This window comes from Trichosurus vulpecula, chromosome 4 (genome assembly GCF_011100635.1).
Source record: "Trichosurus vulpecula isolate mTriVul1 chromosome 4, mTriVul1.pri, whole genome shotgun sequence".
Lineage (NCBI taxonomy): Eukaryota > Metazoa > Chordata > Mammalia > Diprotodontia > Phalangeridae > Trichosurus > Trichosurus vulpecula.
Window position 1 is genome coordinate 294,658,454 of NC_050576.1, and position 12,673 is coordinate 294,671,126.

Below are 12,673 nucleotides of genomic sequence, written 5' to 3' on the forward strand. Positions count from 1 at the left end.
TTATTAGTAGTAAATCAATGCCTACAACCGTTATATTATGGGGATTTTTCTTGAAACTGTCCATCCATAGGGTGAAAAGTGTAAATGTGTGTCATGTTTGGGAATAGACATGATGAGTAAGAAGGCTTTAAAGAAAAATCCTCCTCTTGCCTGTCCTATGTTTCTTAATCTGTAGTCACTCTATGGAAAGGTCCTTCAGGGAATCCTAAATGCTATAATTTCAGACTTACTGATGTAAGGGCTCCATTTTGGCGAAAACATGCCTCCCAAATTGGCTCGAAAGCTCTGGTGGCAGAATACGTCACAGCTTGGAATCATGCTCTCAGCTTTGCTAAGCAGAATTTTTACGGCTGAAGGTAATACAGACACCTGAGACCTTTCATAGCTTTTGTTTGCCTTCTCCTCCCTAAAATTGTGGCTCTTTCTCTTGCCTCTTTATTCACTTGCATTTATTGGAAGGAAAAGTCACTCTTGGAGTCGTGAGTTGCTGTCCTTATAAATCAGCCACAAGCCTACAGTTTGTGGTGATAGGGAAAAAAGAGAGGAGGAGGGGGAGACCAAGAAGCCAGAAATGGCGAATTACCGTAGGTTCTGGTGGAAAATAGAATTAGAAGCATTTGTGGTTCTAATGAAAATAGCACATTTCCTTCCTGCTCAGGCAGTGGGGGTGAGCATCCTCCTGGGAGAAGAAATGACTGCTTTACAAGTTGAAGGAAATGCCCTAACTTTGGGAACCAAAATAGGATTTCCAGATGCAGGGACCTTGTAAGTACACTATTGAGGTCCATTTGAATCTCTCAATTTCTGCCACCTGTGCAGCCAGGGAGTTTTACCCTTTAAAGTAGCTCTTTCCAAGATACTGGCCATCGAGGTAGTGAAGTGTGCTGCCATTTGCTAACAGGCCTCATTTCATCTCTCCCTGCAGGTGAGAAGCCTTATAAGTGTTCATGGGAAGGGTGTGAGTGGCGTTTTGCACGAAGTGACGAGCTTACAAGGCACTACAGGAAACACACGGGTGCAAAGCCCTTTAAATGCAACCACTGCGACAGGTAAAATGGTTTATGAGATGATTTGGGGGATTGATGGAGGGGAGAAGAGTGTGGATTGATCAGCCTGGAGGATTGAATGCAAGTCTTTTCCAAAGCATGTTTATCTTCGGCTTTTCCATTAAGAGAATTGGGACCATAGAGGTGCTCTCCCAAGGAAGTTTTAAATAGGAAAACTGAAAGCATGGTTTGGGATTTTAATTTTACTCTGCCAGCTATGAGTTCCCTAGTCACTCTGTCTTATGCTAAGGAAGGAAACAAGTCCTTGGTTTGATATACCGCTCTCTCCCCTCTCTGCTTTCTCTTAGTCATGAGGTTCTTATAATCTTATATTCTTTCTCTTAGAGATAGAATTATAAATACAAAATGATTTCCTCTAAAAACAACTTCTTAATAATTCCACTCAGTAAGTATTTATTAAGTACCTATGATAAGCCAGGCACTGGGGATACAGAAAAAACAAACCCCAAATTTGATTTAATAAGCTTTTATTAAGTGCCTGTTATGTGGAAGTCAGTGTTAGGACCTATGAGGTTAAAATTGATGAATAGGACAGGATCTCAGATCTCAAGAAGCTTGCAATGTAGAAGTTTTTAGCCAAGCAAGCACTCAAAAATGTTTAACACATAGTACAGTATGAAAATGCACAACAGAAATGCAAACAAAGTAAAGGGCGTCCCAAAGTCTTTGTGATGTTTTAAGCTGGAATAGCTTGCGATGGCACTAAGACTTTTGGGACACTTGAGACTATGAAAACTCAAAGAGGAAGGTATCACATCTGGTATTCATGAAAGAGGTGAAAAACTTCAACTGGACCTTAAAGCCTGAATAAGTGGGATTTCCGATTCTTGCTCTGTCTTCCTGCCTCTTGTGAAGTCAGGTTTGTATTTTCTGAGGATATTCCTGTTCTTTCAGAACAAAGGGTCAGAGCCTTTAGAGTCAGAGGACCCAAGTTCAAATCCCACCTTGGATAAACTACCTACGTGACAGGGCAAGTCCCAAGTCTTAAAATGAAGGGGTTGTATTAGCTGGCCTCTGAGGTCCCTTCCGGCTCTCGATCTATTTATCGATCTTATGAAATAAGAGAGAAAGGTCCAAGAGTTGCAAGATGGAGAGGTTTCAAAGAATTATCCTAAAATTTAATTTCAAGTCTTTAGAATTTGGAGTGGAGGAAAGGACGAGTAACAGCAGACACTGCCCAAGTAATAATATCTGACAGCGCTGACATTATCAACCAATAAAACCCCCAAACTGGAGACTGTGCAGACCAAGGTGAAGCCAGGATTAGGTTTAGACATAATCAAATAACGTGCTTGCATCTGAGCGTGTTATCCTTCTAATCCTATTTCTGTATTAAAAAAGAAGCTTAAGAAAATTAACTGTCTTTTTAATGCAATACTAAGGGTCTCGGTTGTGATAAGAAAAATGCTTATAATACAATAAAGGCTAACTGAAAGCCTCTGGGCTCTCTGAGTTGGCTGAGAGCATGTAGAATGGCAGGAGGGGGTGGACAGGATGTAAACAAAGGCCCAGCTTTCATAAGGAAGGAAATGTGATCAGTTTCGCATCCTGTCTTCCCAAGCCCTGGTGTCCCACTCCGGTCTCCTTTCACCAGGGCTTCCTCTCTGCCTGCTATCCCTGGTTTAGTTTTTGTTTGTTTCAAATGAAACACAGGATAAGCCAGGTCTGTGGCTGCAAGGGGAGACTTTTTCCTCGTTCTCTAGATATTTATAAGAGAGAAATCATGTTTCTTTGTTTTTGGCAGCCCCTTCCCTTCCCCCACCTTTCTTCCTCTTTGAAAAGGGGCTATTTCCCATCTTATCATCATTCTTTAAGAATGAAGTAAAAACCTTTCCTCCAAAAGCCGAAGAATTAAACTTCCCCATACCAGGACGTAAGGAAGCATAGTAGCTAAAGCTGTTGTTGCTCATTCTCCAAGAATCTGCCCTTCTTACATTAGGAGGGGCTACTCTTTTCCCCTTATGTGCAGTTGACATCAGCCAAGCTTTGCTTTCCTACTGAGGGTCCTTTGGGCTCGTTATATCCTACTGTCTAATGTCTCATTCCCATCTCTAGACTAGCTAAATCTTCCCTCTTGGTTAACTGAAGTGTTTCTTGTAGGGGGACTGGAATCTTTAGCCACCTCTGTGTACGTCATGCAAACTCCTTCTGTACCCCAGGAAGACAAATTCTTTGGGAGCTTCCAGATATTTTTAGTTAGGGGGTAGTCAAGTCCCAATAGAAAGCTGACCAACTTTGGAAGAGCAGTGCTGACTCTAAATTAGAGATAGTGTGGGAATGGCCACATTGGTTGATGTAGTACTTGGAAGAGAAGGAAGCACTTTTGGATTATCGCTATATGCAATATTTCTAACTTCCATCACCTGACATATTGGGGAATTTGCAATTTTCTCATGATGAATGTGTCAGGACCTAATGTGTCCATTCATTCATCGAGGAAAGATGGATCAAACCACTGCAATCATGTTTGTGGAAGTGGAGAGGAGGATCAATATATCAGTAGTCTATTGCATTTTGTGTCTTTGTTTTCAACGTATTTTAATTTCTGGACCTAGAAATTTGCAGGTAACTAGTTGGATAATGTGAACTGCTTTTCTCTTGGTGTTTTGGAAAAGTATAAAAACATCAAATTCCCAAATGGAAAAGTAAATGTGACAGACAAACAATAGGTAGCCTTGAATCCAGGGGTTGAGGTTTATGCTGAAGATTCAGGACACACAAATGCCAGGGTTAGTTTGAATTGGCAAGCCACCTTCTTTTTCAATCAGCATTTATGTGCTAAGAATAGCATTTATTTGGGATGTGGCATGGGGAACCAGAGAGAGAGAGAGAGACAGGGAGAGCTGACATGGCACAAAGATGTGGGAGAGAAAAGCCCTGGGCGACTAGATGATTACCACTCCTGACCTCCCACAGTGAGTCTCACCTTTAAGACAGTTATAACACCCCATGCCAGCACAGTGCAGCAGTCTTACCAGAATGTGAACAAATGGGAATCTGAGCCTTCTCTTGCTTTTAATCCGGTATTCAGTTTAGCAATGCCATACTCTTGAGTTACTAGCTAGGACTGAGGTTTTCTTTGATAGAAATTGTGGTGGTGGTATCTCGACTGCCATGTGTGAGGATGGATTTGATCATCTCTGATGTCTCATTGATTTCTTAACATTCTCTGGTTTTGCCATGGTCTGGCGGAAGAAGGCCATGTTGTTTGCTTGGGCCTCTAACTGATAACCTCCTCACTGTTTGACGGGGATGTTTCCCACTCGCACCAGCTGCAAGAGGGAAGAGCTAGAGGGAGGCACCAGGCTTCTTTGTTTACAGAAATGCTCTCACATAGCATGACGCTGCTGATAGGAAACAGTGCTTTGTTCCCATTAGCACTAATAGCCAGTGTTACTGTACCACTGACTCAGCAGGCTAGCAAGAGTCCAGGAAGCCTGCTTCTGGCACAGTGAATGCAAGAAGTGATCAGGGCATTGGGAGGAAAGAAGTGGACCTTTGGAGTTCTCAGCCCAACCTAGTGCTAGGTAGAAGTGCCAGCTCGTGTGTGTTCCTTTGGTGCTCATTACGATGGCTATTTGTTTTGTCAGCCATATGTCTTTCATAACTGTGTGACTCCCAGCAATGACAATTTCAGAGTTTGGCTGGTTTTCTGTTCCTGACTAGTTTTGATCTACGTCTACGTCTACATCTATACACATATATGTGTGCATGTATATGTGTATGTGTGTACACATATTCACACACACATATATCTATGTATAAAATTATATTTTATATATTATAATTATATATCATATAATTATATATTGCATATATAACATGTTATAATTATGATATCTTACCATTATTAACAAACATCTCACACTTATGTAGCATTTTTAAAGTTTACAAAGCATTTTCCTTCTAACGTCCCCATGAGGTAGGCAGCGGCTCAAGGATTTTCACCTTCATTTTACATTTACAGAAGTGAGACTCAGAGAAAATCAGTGACTTGTCCGCGCTCACCTAGCTATTAGAGGTTGAAAGTAGGACTTGAGCGCATGTCTCCCAGCTCAGTCTCCTGGCAGCTGTATACATTTCTCAGCCTTTTTGAATGACTGGATTTTCTGTCTCTGGATTCCATACTCACCTAGGATCATGTATTACTCCTGATGAGTGTTTAGGTTCTATTTTGGTCTGGAGCTGTGATTGCATCTGTGTTTAATAAATAGGAATGGAGATAGCGTCAGGGCCTGGGACTATCCATTTCACTGATGTAGTTCAGTAGATCCTAGTTAAGAATGGTTAAGTATGTTAATGCTCTATTGAATAGTAGGTTCAATGGGTAGGGACCCAGTCTAACCCTTCATGTACAGTGTTTATAATTTGATCAAGTTACAATGATAAATAGCTCTGGCCGACAAGATAAATTTCATTAAAGCTACTACCAATGCTTTAGACTTTTTTCTTTTGGTTTGATTTACATTGATTCCTTTTTTTACTGGAACTTTCCATGTCTTTAGCACAACCACAGCTTTTGTACAGATATATGTCAATACACAGTGCTAGGCGCATTCCATATATTCTTGTTGAATGAATGCCTAAACATGAAAAGTAAACACATTTCTGAAAAGTGAATATTAAAGCAAACTTCTGTATATTGAATCTTATTTCCTGATTGGTTTCTACTGCACAGTTAGAGAAAATTTTTTGCCCTCTGCTAAAACTACTGGACTCTTGCTTCCTACATCTTCCTACCTTTCATAGCCTTTTCCTGACAGGCCTGGACTTTCGTGTTAATGGAAATAATCCATTAAAATCCCTTTTTTTACTCCACTGTTTTAGTTCATCTTATATGTTTCTTGGCCTCTCACCTTGCCCCCAGCTCCTCATTTTGGTCTCCAGGATGTTTCTTATTCAGAGTTTTGATTCTGGGACCTAGCCATCTGCTTCCAGGTGGGGAACCTGTGGCCTCAAGGCCACATGTGGCCCTCTAGGTCCTCAAGTGCAGCCCTTTGACTGAATCCAAACTTGACAGAACAAATTCCCTTGAAAAAAAGGATTTGTTCTAGAAAACTTGGACTCTGTCAAAAGGCCACACCCAAATACCTATAAGGCCACATGTAGCCTTGAGGCTGCAGGTTCCCCACCCCTGGAAACCCAACATCTTCCTTCTGCTTTCAACCTTTAAGGTGATATGTGATTTTTAACAACTTTTAGGATACAACTCCCTTTTTCAAGGATGATAGGAAGAAGAAATAAAGAATAGAACAAAAGGAGGAAATGGGTGGGCTACAAGGCAATACCTAGCTGTTGAACCCCAGTCTGGATTTGAACGCAGATCTTCTTAACTCTAGGTGCAGAGATCTATCCATTGTGCCACCTCGCTACCTATGACGTGATACCCTTGCCATTCTATACTGTTTTTTATGCACCCTAATATTATGCTCACTTGGAAAGAGATACTACTCTGCTGACTTGTAAGCAGGTCAGATATCTTTATCAATAACTCTAAGGGGATTGTCCAAATTCCTTAGTTGTTACTTCTGTTCTTCAAATCTATGATTCCATTATTATGGTTATTCCATCTATTAATGTAGGTTTCATCCCCTCCATTCTTCCAGTAAGTGCCAAAGTCAAAAATATCACCTAGAGATGTAGCTCCCAATATTGACTGACACAGTCTGTAGACAAGGCTTGTCTTCCAAGTCCTTCCGGCCTAATAGAAACTACTGGTATTGGCTTAGCCCTTTGATCACCCAGTGATTCTTTTATGACATAATGAGTCATTAGAGTAGGACCTTAATAAAGAATTTATTCAACTATTGCTTGAAATAGTGACAGATATTGGCTTGGGACATGTGAATCTTAGTTTTACAGAGACTTTGTAGGGTCCTGTTTTCCACAGGTTTTGATCTATGCTCATTTTATGATCCCTTATACTCAATTTATGGTTATTCTTATTTGTCTTCATCTGGAGAGACAACATGGTACATTGGGGAGAGTGCTTGATTTGGGGTCAGAGGTCCCAGCTCATATGTGTCACTCTAGATAAATTATATAATCTCTCTGGGGTCTCAGATTCCTCATTAGGATATAATGAGACCTTTAAGATCCCTTTCAACTCAAAATCTAGGATGTGACGGTCCTTATTTTTACTGGTTATTGCCAGCTTTGTATCTATTTAGGAACAAGACATGTTGGTTTAGAGTAGATAAGTGAGTTCCCTGCCAGGTGACAGTAGACTAGCTTAAAAAGGCTCTTAGTCTACCATGATTTTGCACCCTTTCATTTCATTGTGGTCCCATTAAGGGAGGTAAACCTTTTTATTTTTCCTCACCAACCCCACGGTTACTCAATTAAAGAAGAAATCTCTGTCTAAAAACATACCTGCACTGACAAGTAGGTTTAGGAGTTAGTATAGCTATTAATCTAAATCTGCTATCTATAGGATATAGTCATACCTTAATTTCTATATTGTTGTGATTGTGTGCATGACAAGAGAAAATGGGAAGAATGTGAGAGTGTGCACAAATGGAGAGAAGCCCCAGCCCAAAGAGAAAATTTGTAAATATCTTCTTAGCATATTTTTAAATGCTTCTGACTATGGGGGGCTTCTTCAGGATAAGAAAAGCCTTGGGGAGTGTTCTCAAAGGCAGGAGAGCTATCAAGCTTAAAAAAAAAGGAAGCCAAATGGGAGAATAGGAAACTACTCATGCCAGACATTGTGATAGTTTTCCATTCTAGCAGTCTGACTCTAGTGAAACTCTTCAGCCCCTGATTATGAATTGCAGAAAAAGAGGCAGAAAGAGCTTACTTTACAGTTGATCAGAATGAGAAAAATCAGGCATATATTCTGTGGCTTTTTAAGATAGCAATGGTGGATCCTGTGTTTATAGTGCCTATGGTAGCCTAGTGATGTTAGGGGGATGAATTATTTGAAAAAAAATTAATACATTTGAAATATATTTTAAAAATTGAATTTTTGGAGTTTTTTTCTAAATTTTTATTTATTATATTTTTAATTTATGGAATAAAGCAAGCATTTCTATGTTATGTTAGTGACATGTTATATTATGGAAATTATTGTCTTATTCCAAAAATTAAAAATAAAATAAATAAAAATTAAAACAAAAACCAAAAAGTTAATGTATTCGAAATATATTTTCAAAGTAAAATAAAATAATGGAGTCTTGGCGTAGTAGAAAGATGACTTAGGTTTGTGTCCTCACTCTTGTACTTACCACTTTGGGCAAGTCATTTAAATTTTCTGGGCCTCAGTCCCATCATTTGTAAAAGTAGTTAGAGCGTACACAGAGTACTGTCCTTGGAGTCTGGAATATCTTCTCAAATCATATTATCTGTGTGACCCTGGGCAAGTGATTTAACCTCTCTCACCCTCATCTGTCCAGTGAGGGGTAATAATAACACGTAACTCACAGGGATGTTAGGAGGATCCAATGAGATGATGTATTCAGTGTGAGCTATTATCATCATCAGAATTATTGCTAATATTGATTCTTGGTGATCTCCAAGATTCTTCATGGGACCAAATCAGAGCTCACACAGATTATTTCCTGTTAGATGAGGGTGATCCTTGCCTTCTGGATACAAGGAGGCCTCCATTTTCACACAGTACACTAATTTTGTGTTGTTTCTTATTTTCTTAGGTGTTTTTCCAGGTCTGACCACCTCGCCCTCCATATGAAGAGACATATCTAAATAACCTAATGACCAGAGTAGCTCCATGGCACTGGCCGTTGTCTAAAGGAAGGATCTTTAGACAGGCGGCTGGAATTTGGTCAGAACTTTGCTGCCTTGCAGAAGAGAGAAAGAGAGAGAGTTCTTACATATAAGCCTCTGTGTACACATGCACACATACACATACACACACACACACACACACAGAGTCATGCACTCAACTATACTCAAGATATCTACATCTGTTCTTTATGCCTTGCCCTAGCCAGATGGTAGAAGATGATGAAGAAACCGGGTGAACTCTCAGCAAGGCAGAAAGGCTGCCTTCTTCAGCGCTATCAGAATTGCATCCCGCTGTTGGCAACGGAATTCAAAGAAAATGGATGTGGCTTCTCTGCAGGTGGATGGCAGCAGTAAGAGGGGCTTATTTAACTTGCTTCTCAGTGCAACTTGATGGGAGAATACATCGTCTTAAAGTTGCATACTTGTAGCACTAACTTGTCTTCTTTTTAAATGGTTGGGGGAAAAAATGACCTAGAAAACCAAATCCCAGTTTGGTAGCCAAAATTAACCTCTTGGTTCATTTGTCCTTTGTGTCAGAAAAATCCCAATATTCAAAGCGTCAGACTTCCTCACAGACCTTTTGACCTGTTTTGGTTCTTCATAGGACTGAGCTATTGAGATCTTTTCAAGTCCGTACCAATGGCCTTAACGGCAGTAGACTGTGGAATGACACCTTACACTTTCTGGCCTGCGTTCGTGTAGACTTCGTGAAGGAGGAATTTTCTTTTCTTACTTTTTGCACACCATATGCACTAGGGATTCTGGAAACTTCTAGCATGACTACAAAGTGGCCAAGAGAATAAAACCCTTGAAAAAAAAAATCACAGTGTATACCTTTGGCCTCACCTTATTGCCATAGCTAGATTTTTTCTTTTTAATCTCTCTGATTTTGCTAATGAAAACTTGAAAAGCTTATTTGGAAGCTTAAATGTTTTATCTTTTCTCCATGGACTAAAACCTCTAGGACTATCTCGTCACCTGGATGCCCGAATCTCGGAGTGGCCAATCAGATGTGACATCACACTTCTCATATCCTCCTTGGGGGCGTGCTGGCCTCAGCCCATGGTGATCAACAAATTGTGTTGTGTGTTATTTTTGCGTTCCTACTAACCAGTTACAGCATAGATGTCTCTAGCCTCAATGGGCATCTGTGTCTTTGACCTAACTTTGGGTTATGACCTGTCAAAAAAAAGCCAAAAATACCCCTCCGTGCAGGAGTGGAGGGAAAATGAGGATGCCTCCCAAGTCCAGAGGCTTCACACAGCATCAGTCAATTCTTCTTTCTCATTTCCACTGAGCTCACATTATCCTGCTTGTTAAAAAGGGAGAAAAAAAAATACACTTTAAGAGTCCGTTGTGGGAATGAAGGGCTGGCATTTATGCAAAGTGTTGAGGTTTTTCTGTCTAAGGGAGAGAAGTATTGCTCATTTCAGGCAGTGGGCCCGGCATGGCCTGTGACTTAGAGCATCCAGGACTAGCAGAGGCCCCTAAATTATTCTCCAAGCTTAATCCTGCCCATTGCTAAATTTGACCTTTGGAGCTCAAAGGAGATTTAGATTCCTCACTTTTCCATCACACACGTAAAAATTGATATCTACATACCTGTATCTCTAGCTAGTTGGCACTGGCCTCAACTCCAAAGACTGCCTTTAGGGCCATTAAATGGCCTATGCAAGCAGGTGGGGTGGTCACTAGGACAGGTTGTATATTTTGTATATTCTCGGACCATCCCGTCAAGACACATCTAGAAAACAAAAATGTCATTTGGTCCACCAATGGTCACGGTTCCTTCATACCAGCCGGCTACCCTCCTGCCCTCCTTTTGACTGTTTTGACTCATTGACTGTTAAAATGTTACCCCAGACATATTTGGGATGCAAAACTGAACTCTCTTTAAGATAATAATAATAATAATAATAATGATGATTAAACATAAACAACATGAGTAGGCATCAAGATCTTTGGCACTTGATTTTCCTCAGCTTTCTGTAACTTTTGATTTCATTGAAAGGTTGAAATTCCTCCACTGTGAGTACATGAGCCTCTTTAGCCAAATGCTGTGGGCTTGCCACTTGGACGTTTGCGGGGTGGGGGGGGAGGGATTTCGAGGTCTGGCCCATAGAATTTCTTTTGAGACGTGGACCAAAACAAAAACTCAACAACAACAACCAACGACATCAAAACACACACACAGAAATTCTCCCCATCTGCTGGAGGCAATGATAGAAACATTAGTCGGAGGGTATTTTTTAAGAAAAAAAAATTAATTTTATTCCAAAGATGTAAAACTTAACACAAGTTAGAAACAATTCCTGGAGCACTGCTTGCTGACAATCTTGTAGTTCTCTACTTCTACATTTGAATACTTTTTTGGCCATTCCATCCGGAGTTCCGTGGGATTGCATTTGAATGTGTGGAGCATTCTTTCCGGGTGATAGCTGGGAGTGTGAGTGTACTTGAACCTCAGCTGTATTCCTCTGCAGCACATCCAGCCAGTGCGTTAGATGAAAATGTAGACACCCTAGAATCTCATTTTTGTTTGCGGCCTTCAGCATGAGTGCATGGACACATCACATCACTCGCGGTCAATAGGCCTTGGGCTGCCAACATCCATAAGGGTCCTCTCCTGAGCAATAGCTGCTCTTGCCTCTTGAAATGCTACTATTATTAAGGGTCTACAAGACAACTTAAATTTTAAACTGACAACTCAATGCAAGGCTCTTAAAAAAAATAACACCCATAACCTTTTTTTTTTTATAAGGAGTAATCATTAATTATTTACTTCCTATTGTCATTTGTGGTCTTGTCAGGTTCTCATTTAAATGTGGCAGAACAAGGGCCCTTTGGTACTCATCGGAATGTCTGGAATGTTTTGGTAATTCCTCTATCTTTCCTTGTACCAGTGAGACCCTTTGTTAATTTGTTTTTGACCTCTCCCAGAGCTGGGCTCATTGATACTTGGTGGTGGCACTCTCTTACTCCTGATTCATTTGTTGGAACGTTAGAATTGCTGAAGGACTTGATAGTTGCTATGTATGTTACTTTAAAGCGGTGTTCCTTTAAGCTGAAGTCTCTTCTGTGAATTACAACCAGCCCCAATTGGCACAGGAACTAGATGCTATTGTTTGGGAGAAACAATTGAGACCAAATATCCACTGAAAATGCCTTTCTTACCAGCTGGTGAGAAGGTACAAGGACGTTTGTAAGGGCCTACTTAAGGAACTGATCTTAGTGCATACATATGTGTATACACACTCACATATATGAAGATCTGGTGCATATATATGCTTATATGTACATGTGTGTGCATATATGTATACATGCTCATATATACATTTAAATGAGAGAGGGAAGGAAATTAAATAAGATTGGATATTTAGAGCAGTATTTTCTGAGTTGTTCCCATTGGAACAACAATTTCTTCCCCCTCTTCACTTAAATTAGTATCTTCTAACATGCTGGGAAATCCCAATTATGCAAGGAGAGTGTCAGCATGTTATTTCATGTAACAGACCTTTCAAACATACTTTGCTCTGGGGCCCAGAATTAACTTTGCAAAGTGGAAAATACTGATGATTCTTTCTCTCTTCTGCGTATGTGTCTTTTTCCCTGGCCATTTGAATATAAGTCAAAGACAAGGTACCCCTAAATCATAATGCTGCTCATGGCTACCAGCCTCTCAGTCATTGTGTACAAATCCCACAGAGCCTCCTGCCCCTTGAATGACTAATTGGCACAGTCCATTGGCTGGCTAGTGAAGGGTATTATGTCCAGAAAAATAGATGTTTGAATTCCATGACAAAGCAGCATCTTATAAAATATTCCCAGACTCAGAATGAATCTCATAAACCAATTCTTTC

The 12,673-nt window shown here is 40.3% G+C and overlaps 1 protein-coding gene across 2 annotated transcripts in view; it reads left to right on the top strand.

The window, feature by feature from the left end:
- Positions 1–12,108, top strand: part of KLF7 (Kruppel like factor 7) — a 102,991-nt gene extending 90,883 nt beyond the window's left edge. For both annotated transcript variants that reach the window (XM_036755027.1, XM_036755026.1), the window contains exons 3-4: positions 926–1,049; positions 8,720–12,108. In XM_036755027.1, the coding sequence (XP_036610922.1) occupies positions 926–1,049; positions 8,720–8,771 (176 nt within the window). In that variant the 3' untranslated portion in view covers positions 8,772–12,108. The remainder of the gene's footprint in view (positions 1–925; positions 1,050–8,719) is intronic.
- The last annotated feature ends 565 nt before the right edge of the window (positions 12,109–12,673 follow it).